The 13,057-nt window shown below is 35.9% G+C and overlaps 1 protein-coding gene across 3 annotated transcripts; it reads right to left on the reverse strand.

Annotated features, from left to right (window-relative positions):
- Window positions 1–2,385: 2,385 nt before the first annotated feature.
- LOC107548195 (replication factor C subunit 2-like) lies at window positions 2,386–12,781 on the reverse strand. Of its 3 annotated transcripts, none has more exons than XM_016228803.1 (12): window positions 12,717–12,781; window positions 12,162–12,276; window positions 11,922–11,991; window positions 11,777–11,818; window positions 11,577–11,683; window positions 11,356–11,457; window positions 11,099–11,199; window positions 3,864–4,021; window positions 3,332–3,397; window positions 3,148–3,228; window positions 2,942–3,055; window positions 2,386–2,598 (listed from the first exon to the last, which is right to left on the reverse strand). In XM_016228803.1, exons 2-12 carry the CDS (start codon window positions 12,269–12,271, stop codon window positions 2,488–2,490), a joined length of 1,062 nt encoding a protein of 353 aa, XP_016084289.1. In that variant the 5' UTR covers window positions 12,272–12,276; window positions 12,717–12,781; the 3' UTR covers window positions 2,386–2,487. The 3 variants fall into 3 exon arrangements, with proteins under 3 accessions (XP_016084289.1, XP_016084288.1, XP_016084290.1); XM_016228802.1 differs by having other exon boundaries at window positions 12,708–12,752; XM_016228804.1 differs by lacking the exons at window positions 11,922–11,991; window positions 12,162–12,276 and adding an exon at window positions 12,353–12,422 and having other exon boundaries at window positions 12,593–12,781.
- Window positions 12,782–13,057: the final 276 nt, after the last annotated feature.

The following is a 13,057-nucleotide window of genomic DNA, read 5'->3' on the forward strand; positions in this document are numbered from 1 at the left end:
AGAGAGATGCCTTCAACCTCAAGGTGAGATCTTTTTAGCAGTAGTCAGTGCAGCTACTTGTTTTTGTATTTAGTGTTATAGTCATGTCCACTTTCTACTTTATCTAATATTTTGGGTGCAGGGAAATGTTTCTCTACATAACTGAAAGCATTCAGAGTCTGTAATGTTTAACTGAACAATGTTAACTGCCATATTTGCTGAACCGTCATGATAGAAAGATCAAAATGAAGGAAATGTTACAGGCGTGATCAATTGTATTTTCACAGGCGATCACCGACGAACAGGCCTGTGAATAGTAAGAATTTTTCTTTTGAAATTTGGGATGTTTAAACTGTTATCTCTGTGGTACCAATTTAGGATCTATTTTTCTAAAATGTATCCAAAATTTGGAGTGATTTTATTTGTTTATTCATTTATTTTTGTTATTTTGACTTTCTAAACAGGTGACACCCAATGGAGTTATCAAAACCTTACAGATGGTAAGATTCATCGCTGTTGCGATCGTAAGACATTACTTTTGATGAAAGCCATTTTTAAATGCAAACTTCTAACCTAGTAATGCATGTTTTTGTTTCTGCAGTAGAAAATGGCATCTTGGAACCAACATACGTGTGAGTGTTGTTTTTCATATGGTTTTGTGAGGGAAACAAGTCTACAAGATACTCATCAAAGACTTTTTTTGTAAAGCCTTTCTGTAAATTCTAAGATTTTACAAAAGCTAAGCTTGCTCAAAATGATTTGTACATTGTGTATTTGATACACATACATGCTTTTTTTTTCATAGGGACCCAATTCCAAATTCGCTTTATGCAAACGAGGACGACACAGGTAAATGTGTGCTGGTAATTGTCATTGTCTAATGCAACCATTTTACACGGTTCACTCTCTTCAGTTGTTCACAGGAAAAATGAGGTCAAGTGACACATTTTAAACTGAGCACCAAGGAACCTGTAAACATGTCAGAAAACCATAGATGATAAAAAAACGAGGCCACTAATCACAAAACTGAAAAAGTGTTCACGGATGTGTGATTCACTGCACAAGTGAACAAAATGCTTGAAGCAGTTGTTTTAATGAAATGCTTCATTTATATTCCCCAGATACGGATCCAAATTTGGACACAGGAACATACGAGAATGTTTTTCCAACACCAGAAGTGCAACATGACTCAGGTTGGTGTTTTCAGTGATTATCAAATCTGTTATTAGTTTATAAAATGATATTTGGTACCTCTTTATAACTTTCATCAATAACGATGAACACTACCGATGTTCAGTTACAATGTCACCCAGGACTCAACAGTAAGATAACATGTTATATATATATATATATATAATACATTTGTTCTTTCTTTTTAATCTTTTTTCTATTTAAAATACATATACATTTAATCGATTAAGAACAAATTGAGATTTGAACTTTTTTACTCGATATGGTTTTTAGAAAAATATTTCTTTGCTTATCGTTTGACAATGTTTTTGCAGATAGCTGTAATTATGAAAACTGGGACAATAGATCTGAGGATGGTAATATGGTCATTATTAAACCAATAACATTGATAAAACATTTTACGATTAATTCATGAAACACCAATTACTTTTTTCTTTCCCCTTTATTCAGATGAACCAGACTACGTGAATGAAATCATACAGTGAATAGGAACCTTTTTTTTTGTATCAGAATGAGGAGATTCTGTTCTAAGATATGTTTGTTTTTTCTTTTAGATTTTCATTTTGTTCTTGGTGGCATTTACTGTTATTAAATTAAAATGTTAAAATGCATACTGCTCGACCTTTTGAAGTAGTCAATTAAGATTGAGTGTGAATGTGCATAGTCTTCTGATCAACAATGATATAATTAACCGTCAATGAATAAGTGCTATAAACTACTACAAGATCTCTAAAATATTTTACGCAACAAAGGCACTAAACATGAGGGCTAGACATCAAGAGCTGTGCAATGAAGATTTGAGGTGTGACAAATGAGTCAGATGAGTATCCTGCCCTTTTCATCTCAAGTGAAACAAAAACCTATCAGGGCATGAGGCAGGTTTAAGTGGGGGCACGTTATATACAAATAAGGCGGAAGGTGTAATTTGGTATCTGCTCTTGATAATGCTTTCCTCCCTTGTGCTAAAATTGTCATTGGCATCACTAGGTTGAAACTGAACCCTGTAGAACTGTCACTTGTTCTGCTATACAGTATGGTACAGCATGGAAATTCATTGTTGGAATGGACTTAATTGTGCGTGTTAAATTGGGCTGTTTGAACTGCTTCAAATTCTCATTAAGTAAATGGAGTTAGTTCTACTGTGCTGCATTTGTAAAAGTACTTTGACATCAAAAACAGGCCATCACTCACAAACAACAAAAGGATTTTTATTACTGCAATTTGTCTTTTTTTTTTTTTTTACAATTATTAGTATTAGTACAGGGTCTGGAGATTAAAAACACTGAGGCTGAAGTGTGATCATTTGATAACATCTCTTCAGCTTGCATCAGGTGCAGCAGTCTTGCTGCAAAGGCGGCCCAACAGTCCAGCCATCTGTAACAGAGAGTTCACCCCTTCTGCAACTTTCATATGCGTGTAGCCAATTTCCTGGGGAATCAAAAGTATAGTTACAGTGTAGTTAAAATAAACATGGTACAATACCTGTTTTTATTGAAGTAATTTCTCCCCACATTAAAACACTTATGCCACAACAGTAGCCAAATAATAGCTAATCTATTTTACGTAGAGCAGGTCACCTCGTGTTGAGACCAGATAACAATAACTTTATCTCTGTAACATCACTGATAGTTTCACATCGACTGGTGAAAACATTGCCTCTATTGTGTTAGATGTCATTGCAATATATACAAATACATTACTAAATGAAACTTTTAAAGATTAAAGCTAATGTAAATGCTGCTTAGGGAGACACTACAAGGGCAATACGCACCTTAATATATTCCAGCTTCAAATATTCTGCCATCTGAAAGGTTTTACACACTCTAAAGATGTTTCCTATGATGTCCTCTGGTGAGTATCCGAGTGACCAAAGCTGCTCAATGACCTGTAGAAAGACACACCATTTCGATCTTACCCAGCATCTGTCATTTTTTGAACTGATCCTGAATATTTTCTAGGGCAAATGTTTAGTGGTACCTTGTAGGCTTCATCAATGTTGGCGTTGACACAGTGTTCCAGCATGCTTTTAACCAGCAGAGGATGTGGCTCATCACACACCTGCAGAAGCAACACTGTTGGTACTTTATCACCAATACATTTTTATACTGAAATGATTTCCATGCATTAGAAAAAGACAAAAATAAAATGTATCTAAAAATACCTTGAACACATTTTCACTGTTGATGTAACCAAATCCAGAATTTGTTGACTGCAAGTTGTTCAGAGCCTAGATGAAAAAAAAGTTTAAAAAATAAATAATAATAAAGTATTGACATTGCAGGTAAATCATAATAAATTATTAAAAGGTTTATTAATAATAATAATATTGTTGTTTACCTAAAAAATTTTTTTTAAATTCAGACCTTAAAAATTATTTTTAAAAAAAAATGTAAAAAGTGAAATGTGTTACAACAATAAACGAATACTGCAGGTAAAAAAAATGATTAAAAAAAATAAATAAAAAATAAACAAAAATTAAAATAATTAGGTTGCTATTATTAATACTGTACATTGCAAATTTAACAATAATAATAACAACAACCTAAAATGTTCATTTATTTTCCTACCTATAATATTATTAAAATTAAATGAATAAATTAACATATAATTGATATTATTATGTATACCTAAAATGTTACTTTTATTTTTTATTATTATTATTGTTCATAATAGGAAAAAATAATTGACCTAACCTGTCTCATGTCCCCTTGAGCGGTGAAGATGATGGCCTCTAGGCCGTCATTGGTGACATGCAAGTTCTCCTTCTCAACCACCTCCGTCAGACGCATCATGATCTGGTCGTCTCGGAGTTTGCTGTAACGCAGCACTGCGCAGCGGGACTGGATGGGCTCTGCAATCGAATGAGAAGATAAACTGAAACACTTCTGTGTTAGGTGTACGCTGGCATGTACTTCAGTGTTCTAGTTCATTTGAAGCATGTCATCAAAGATTTAAATGTCAATCTATTATAAACAGCATTTTGTAATACATACGTCCTCTTAATCTCCATACGTCCTCTTTTCTGACCTAAAAAAATGCATCCGGCCGGGATTCGGCTTTTGCTTTCAACAATCGCCATTCATTGTGTGCGTTTTTGTATTAGAGCCCTGCGAGGGACTGTTTTCATAAACCTGCTTCCGCTGAATTTCTGACCATTATTGCCCATTCCCGCGATTTTTGTGTCCAGTGCTCCCGCTGCTCATCAATTCAGATTCTTTTCAATTCCCAGTTTCGATTCCAATGTGATTAAATAATGACATCAAACATTTATCCTGTGTCTCTTTTTTGCAAACCATTTATTGCAGCTGAATACCATGAACAAAAATCAACAGGCTACATAAAAACTGGACTCTTTAAGAGCTGTTTGAGTGCAAAATAGAACTGCATGACTCTGGATAAAAAAAAAAAAATCTAAACTAAACTAAATCACATATAATTTATGAATGAATAATTAAATGACTCACTCAAGATGTACTTGTTTCATTACTGGATGAATCAGCGTTCTTGAACAAATCTCTTGTATGATTCAAAGACAAAAACATTTGAACAGCCCCTTTTCGCCACCTACTGGCGTAACAATGTAATCGATAAATCTTCATTTGAAGTGTCAAATTACGTTCAAAAGGTGCTTTACTCTTTTAAAGGGGTCATATGATGCGATTTCAAGTTTTTTTTAAATCCGAATTTAAGACATTAGGACTTTTTAAGGCCTTATATTAGGAAAATGTTATTTAAGACATTAAGACTTTTTAAGGACCCATGGACACCCTGCAATCACAACGCACTGGTGTTACTCGTCAGTTACTCAGTAACATTTTGTGAATTTTATTTAAAGGCACGTGACAATGTGATACGTGCGACAAACATCTTCCCAAATTCGTAATGAGAATCATTTATAAATCTGCATGCTGTTGTCAACAAAAAGAAGCACTGAGATCTTCCTGCTGGTTTCTGCCAAAATAAAAGCAGAGAAAAAGCAACAACTCCAACATTCATAAATGTTAGTATTTTAATTTTACTGTTTTACTGTAAAATAAAATTGAAAAATAAACTAATAATGATAATAATAATTACCCTACAACAGCTCTATTAATACATGTACAGTATTATAACATTCACAAAATGTTCAAATTGGGATCTGTAATATATTCTAATGTTTTAAAAGAATTATCTTCTGCTCAACAAGGTTGCCTTTATTTGTACAGTAAAAAATACATGCCTGATTCAAGTCTCAAAAAGGGCCCAACATTTTTTCTTTTTACTAACTTATTAATTTTAAGTTAAATTGTGCTTTGTTGGTATAATGTCTGCTAGAATGTTTTAAAAAAAAAGTTCAGTGTTAAGTAAATATTTTTAAATTGTTGTTTTGTAATTGATTTTTTATTTGAAATGCATGATAAAACAGTAAAAAGCACATTTTGGCTATTTAATTTATGCAATGGTGAAAAAAGGGCAAAATAGGCCTACATGGGGGGGAAAAATGCGAAAAACCGTGTTCGGTATTCGGCCCAGTGTTTCATTTTGTTTGGCTTCGGCTAAGAATTTTAATTTCGGTGCATCCCTAGCAGGCCCGGATTGGCTAATCGGGAGCACTGGGACGATTCCCGGTGGGCCGGTCTGTTTTTTGGCCGCGAGGGCCGGTGTTGTCATGCCACTGGGTTGAACTATGCTGTTCCTGCCTGCACTCATAGCAGACCCACACTTTTTTATTTATTTTCTCGCAGGCCATATTATTATTTTTACCAGATCATATCAGTAACAAATTCTCAATTGATAACTAAAATAGACTGATAACTAATCGTTATTTTTCCACAAATCGTTGTTTTATTTGTGAACACAGGCGTTTGTGGAAGGCTTTAAGACCAAGCGGAATTCTCTGCCAGCTGCTCCCACTTCACAGCGAGCGGGATTCGTGCTAACTCCACTCTTCACCGTCCGCTTTTTTTATTTTACAAAATCAGTTTGGGCAAATGCAAACAACTTATTGATCATGAGCCCAACATCCAGCACGGCAGGAAAACATTTAAAGGGGTCATATGATGCGATTTAAATTTTGGCTTTCTCTTTGGAGTGTTACAAGCTCTTGGTGCATAAAGAAGATCTGTAAAGTTGCAAAGACTAAAGTCCCAAATCCAAAGAGATATTCTTTATAAAAGTTAAGAGTCAACCACGCCTACCTAAAACGGCTCGTTCTAACACGCCCCCACATACCTACATCACGATGTGGGAAGATTTGCATAACGCCGCCCAAATGTTCACGCAAAGAAAGAAGGCATAACTTTTATTCTCGCTGTAGTATTGTTGCTACCGTCGCCGCCATGCCGTGAAGGTGCCGTGTGTTTCGTTGTGAAGGCGAAACTACTTTGTTTGGTCTTCCAAAAGAGGAGGATATCCGCTTTGTCATGCCTAGAGCTGATCCGTGCTGGTCGCTGAGGGAATACATCAACTTTGCGCTGTGGATCGCCGGATCAAATCTTCCCACATCGTGACGTAGACATGTGGGGGCGTGTTAGAACGAGCCGTTTTAGGTAGGCGTGGTTGACTCTTAACTTTTACTTAATTGAAGTAAAAATCCAAGCACCAGAAGGGCCCACACTCTCTTAAGTTTTCTTTAATTGAAAAATATGCATTTTCATTCATTCAAAGGATATAGTTGCAATAATATTTTAGATCAAAACTTTAAGTGCCATTGTTTAAAAAAAAATGCTTGATTGACTGACGTTTCATAGACCTTCAGTTGTTAGATTTTCAAATTTCATGCCATTTGTAATTTTACAGTATTTTCACCTCCTCAATTACAGTCACAATTCTATAATGGTACAATTTACTCAGGCCGATGGCATTTTTTGTATGACATTTAAAATTATTTTTAGAATAATTGTACATAAATAGGTTAAGCAAAACAATTGTGATTATTTCTGAGAACTTTTTTTTTTTTTGGAACGTCCCTTATTTTCTTAAAAAATAAAGACTTATTTTCTACAAGAATAAACACAATTTTCTTAAAGAATAAGATAAAGAATCACAATTGTCACTTATTTTCCATTTCTTATGCGAATGTGTCGTCACAGCAGCAATGCATTAGGTCACAGGAGCTACAGCGGAGACTGGACAATATAGTGAATGTAGGCGTTTGATATTATTTAATGTTTATATCTACTTAAGATCGCGTTGGAGTGGTTATGGCTCACTTTACATCATTTGCCATAGCCCTTTGCACGGCCGGTGTGAAAAACTTGCTTTTTTCAGCGTTCAAAAGCTGAAAAAGCGGAGGCAATTCCTGCAGACATAAGGGCTATTCCACAGCCTTTATCAATGTCTGCATTAAATACCTCTGCTTTTGATTAACGCTATGTTGATACAGAAAGCGTTAATCATTCCAACGCGATCTTAAGGTGAATCATGTAAACATAAAATAATATAAAATGTCTAACTTACATTCACTACGGAACTCGGATAAAAGTTAAACTGAAAACTCGGTATGTTAAACAACTCAAAAAAGATGTGTCTTAACAATTGATCTCTGTAGATTTATATATACAGTGGTTTGCATTAAACATAAGCCCTCACACCACAAATAAAAGAAAATCATATATGGAAACGTTATCTTGCGGCAGCTCGTTGATACCCAGCCACTTGTTTGTACGGATTAAGTTTAATTCATTCATTTATTTGATCGCTTGCATCGTTGTTCGGCATCTGTAATAGTAAGAATCTGCAACTTGGTTCATTCAAGTCAAGGTATTTATAGAGCATCCACAATACACATCGTTTCAAAGCAGCTTCTAGTAAGTTCTGTTACATCTATAATAGCTTAATTCTTTACACTGAGCAGTTTTACTGGGTAATATGACGATATATAACAATGATAAATGATCCACTGTTTGAGATCTAGCTATGTATTCTCCCCTTTAAAAAATAGCCATGGGTTTGCTACTCTAACCAAAGTGTTTTAGCAGTTAGCCTAAACCTGTGCCACTGTGGTGAAGGAGACTGAATAATTAATATTTGCAGCCTCTCAGACAAACCACAGAGAGATTTTTTTATATTTAAAGAGATTTACATATTAGTCCGTTATATTCTAAGAGTATGTTAGATGGTTTTCAAAAAAAATATTAATAGTAAACGGTCTGCTTTTTCTGTGGTGATTTGCATGTGTTTACACTGTGTGCTCCTGAGCGTGACCTTAAAAAATGGTGGAATCCAACGTGGATTCCCATTCTCTATTGGCAATGATGACGTAATTATCTTTTGACTCCCCTGACAGCGGAACCTTGCTAAAAAAAAAAAGTAATTGTTGGAGATATGCGAGCAAAAAATAATAGATAAAAATGCATAATAGAAAGAAGGGGTGTGCGATATTGACAAAAAATAATATCTCGATATTTTATGTGATTTTATCGATAACGATAATTAGACGATATTTTGCTGAGTGTGTTATTGTGCTGGTACCTTAAGGACTGCCGAAGACAGCTGACTCCTAATGTTTTTAATATTCTTCATATTCTGTGTGGTGGTCAGTTCATACTGATAGAAATTAATCTTTTCCATTAAGTTCAGACTGATTTTTGCATTTTATGGGCATTTTTACCTTTATAAAGCCAATTTTTCTAAAAGTGTCCATTATCTTTTGAGTCAAATTCTTACATTTAATCAGGGAATTAGAATAATAAGACATTTGGGCTGTTACCAAGCAAATTAAATCAACACAGAAGCTGCATCTGAAGTGGCATTTAGATGTATTTACACACATGTATTTTGTTTAATGCAAGACATGAACGCATTTAACCTGCAATTACAAATGCATAAATAATGTTTTGATATATTAAACAAACGTTGAATACTGATATCTGAAATGACTTAAAACATAAAAAAAATCAAAAAGAAAAGAAAGAAAAAGCCGAAATTTGAAATTAAAACCGCCAGCAGGTGGCAGCAAATAACTGTTAATAAGTGAGTCATTGCGATTGAACCGCATCATTTAAACGGTTGATTCATTCAAGAACGAAACACCGTCATGTTGCTCAGAGATGCAGAACAGCGCTGTGGCTGTATTCGGAATGATTTTTGTTGGTGAAAAAAAACAAGCAATATGGTGTCTAAAACATAAGTCTCTTAATTAACTTATTGTTTATTGAATTCAATGTCACATTTGTAATCATGGTAATTTTTGGAGAAAAACGGCACTCTTTGTGTGAAATTGAATAACTATATGAAGTGGTATAAATATATACATTTTCTGCCATCATGTCTTGAATTTGTGATCATTCTAAATGCATTTTAATAGCCTGAATCATGCAGTGAAAGAAAACACTAAATGCGCACACGCACTAGTCTAGACTTCACGTAATGTATGCGTGTGCCCTGTAGGGATGTTTTGAAAGGTTTTTGCTAAATACTCGATAATGTCAAATCGCACATCGTTAAAACAGCAATTACGATATTATCGCAGACGATATATATCGCACACCCCTAATAGAAAGCGCAAAGGCGGCACTGAAAAGGCCAGTAAAAAAAAACAAAAAGGGCCGGCATGAAACTCCAGGGCTGAAAATGAGTCCCACTCCGGCCCTGATCTCTAGCGATCTCAGATATTATACTTCGCTTCTTTGGCTTCTGATCGCAAATGTAGCCAAACTTTGGAGCGCTTAGATTAGCGAGCAAGGTCCTGGCAGATCGCTAGGTCTGGTCCTCACAGATGAAGAACAAAAAAGCGCATAGGAATCGATAGGCGGAATCGAATTTTTAATTTAACAACAAGTATCTGATTCCTGACCTTAAGTATCTGATTCTAGAATCGGAATCGATTTTCGATTCCCAACCCTACTGTTCACTTTCGATTTCGCGATCACGCACGCTCTGTGTAAAGGAAGATCAGATATTTGTCAATGAGCTCAGAATCTGTTGAGCAGCAAAGCATGGTCTGTCAGCCATCTCTCCTCTCAACCCGTGATCAGTGAAATCTGACTCCTGCAGCTCGAGTTGGATGTAGGGTTTTACTTAGTCTGTAATGTTGCTGTTTGAGCATAAAAAAAGATCTGCAAAGTTACAAAGCTCAAAGTCCAATTCAAAAGGAGATATTTTATTGAACAAAAATCACTTTTCAAAAACTACAACGAACGACTCGTTTGGACTACAACGCATATTTTCCGGGATTTGTGATATCACAAATATCGACGAATGGGACGAGACCTGGTTGAGCTGCACTAGAGAAGGCAATGAGTGTTATCACTATGTCGGAGATACGCTAGTTTTCCCAAGGCAGACGAACTTAGAGTAGTTACAATCATTCGGGTTTAAATCGTGCTCAAATTGATTTGATTTTGACGCAATATTTACACTGAAGCTCGCAGGCGGCTATGGTAAGGGGCATGTCATTTCCCGACCAGTGCTGCCAATCACAACACACACTGGCCCAGCGAACCAATCACAGCACATTTCGTATTTCAGAAGGAGGGCCTTCATTTGATACAGGAACTATTCGAGCCGTTCATGCCAGACTGGGGAGAGAGGTGTTGTAATAATGTAAAATATATGAAAAATTATGTGTTTTTCGAACAACCTAGTATGAGAGCCTGTTCTAGTACACCCCCAAAACAAAATCAAGACTTTGCAAAAGAGCATAACAGGACCCCTTTAATAATAATAATAATGAAGGACGGCCACTGGTAGGAAGCTTTTTAGCTGTGTTTATGATCAATATGCATAACAGTGACTGTAAAATATGTATTTTAGGTATGGAAATGACTCATTTTGAGTTTTAATATTTGGGATGGCCATTGCACTACGTTGGGCACTACTCTGGGGCCAGGCATTACTTTAACCACCAACCAACTACACCACAGCCATCCTGCCCACCCACATCCACTGTCCTCTTTTTGGAAAACTAATATATGGTCACCCTAGTTTTATGTGCCATGTCGCTCACCTATGATCTTATCTGATGCATTACATGCCAGAGCAAAGCGTGTGGTTTTGGAGTAGATCTCCATGGTTCTTCTGAGAGCCTGCTGGGCTCCATCTGTCATGCTGTTTTAGAAATACAAAAACATGAATGCATTAAGCATGTTTTAAATCTTTCAAATGTATACATTTCTAAATTTATTTTTAAATAACTATTTATTGAACTGAATGAAACCTAAATATTTTAATTACAAATATTTTAAAGAAAATGATTACTCTTACCTGTCAGCCTCATCCAAGATTATGATCTTGTGGCGACCTTTAGGGAGTGTGACCTTTTGCTGGGCAAACATTTTGATTTTGTTTCTCACAACATCAATTCCTCTAAAATTGATAATAGACAATTAAACATTAATTAACAGACATTAAAATAAGAATATGATCATCCAAAATATTGGATAAACAGAAAACGTGTTTGAAAACACTCAGCTTAAGTTTCTTACCGGTCATTTGAGGCATTCAACTCAAGCACAGCATCTTTCATAGCTGGACCAAGAAGAGCTCGAGCCAAACACAAAATGCTGGTCGTTTTTCCAGTGCCAGGAGGACCCTAAAAACAAACGTTATCTTCATTTTAGTGCATAGTGACATATCATTAGTAAATTCAGATGGCACCTGATTGTGAAACCATATTTTAACTTACAGCAATGATGATGTTGGGCACATTTCCTTCTCGTGCAAACACCTTCGACAATAACAGAGCAAAAGAGCAAACATGTCATACTAACCACATCAGACAAATCAGTATGTACTGTACTTTACTGTACTGTACTTTACGTCATACCGACCTCCAGTCTGCTGACAGTTTCCTCATTTCCAACTATTTCCTTCAGCTTCAGAGGTCTGTATTTTTCAACCCTGTCAGTAATAATGACACAATTATTCATCAGAGCAAATATGCAGCTGCAGAGGAACGCGAGCTTGGCCGTTCAATTGCTGTAAACATAGCTACAGGCTCGCTATCTTTAGCGACATTAAAGTGATTCAAAAACCACGATAGCGCGCTTACAAACAGCCACAAACAGTACCATGGTAGTTCATAAGCATTCGTTGAGGGTTTTGGTGCAGTATCATCCTTTTTAGGCGGTCCGTCGGCTTGACTTAGTTCACTGTCTGCCTCTTTCATTTCAACATCCATGTTGCCTCGTGTCATACTAACCACATCAGACAAATCAGTATGTACTGTACTTTACTGTACTGTACTTTATGTCATACCGACCTCCAGTCTGCTGACAGTTTCCTCATTTCCAACTATTTCCTTCAGCTTCAGAGGTCTGTATTTTTCAACCCTGTCAGTAATAATGACACAATTATTCATCAGAGCAAATATGCAGCTGCAGAGGAACGCGAGCTTGGCCGTTCAATTGCTGTAAACATAGCTACAGGCTCGCTATCTTTAGCGACATTAAAGTGATTCAAAAACCACGATAGCGCGCTTACAAACAGCCACAAACAGTACCATGGTAGTTCATAAGCATTCGTTGAGGGTTTTGGTGCAGTATCATCCTTTTTAGGCGGTCCGTCGGCTTGACTTAGTTCACTGTCTGCCTCTTTCATTTCAACATCCATGTTGCCTCAGTTGCCTACTCGCCCGTGAGCAGCGCGTATTCCCGCCAAGACAGGAACTAAACAGATCTGAAATGACGCCACTTCCGGCAACGGGAGCCCGTGATTTTTTAAATTCAAATAAAGACAGAAAGAAAGAAATAACACTGGTACGTAACAAACTGGAATGGAAAAAGAAAAAACGAATAATAAAATTAACTAATAAAATGATAGTTTATATTCCTTATTAAGAAAATAGGTTAAAGGAACACTAACAATATTTTAGATTAAAACATTTCTGCAGGCTATTTTACACCAAAATGTTACAGAATTAACACAATGACTGAATAGATTATGTGCAAAAAGCCTATTGCAAAAG

This window comes from Sinocyclocheilus grahami, unplaced genomic scaffold, assembly GCF_001515645.1.
Source record: "Sinocyclocheilus grahami isolate Dianchi unplaced genomic scaffold, SAMN03320097.WGS_v1.1 scaffold344.1, whole genome shotgun sequence".
NCBI classification, from domain to species: domain Eukaryota; kingdom Metazoa; phylum Chordata; class Actinopteri; order Cypriniformes; family Cyprinidae; genus Sinocyclocheilus; species Sinocyclocheilus grahami.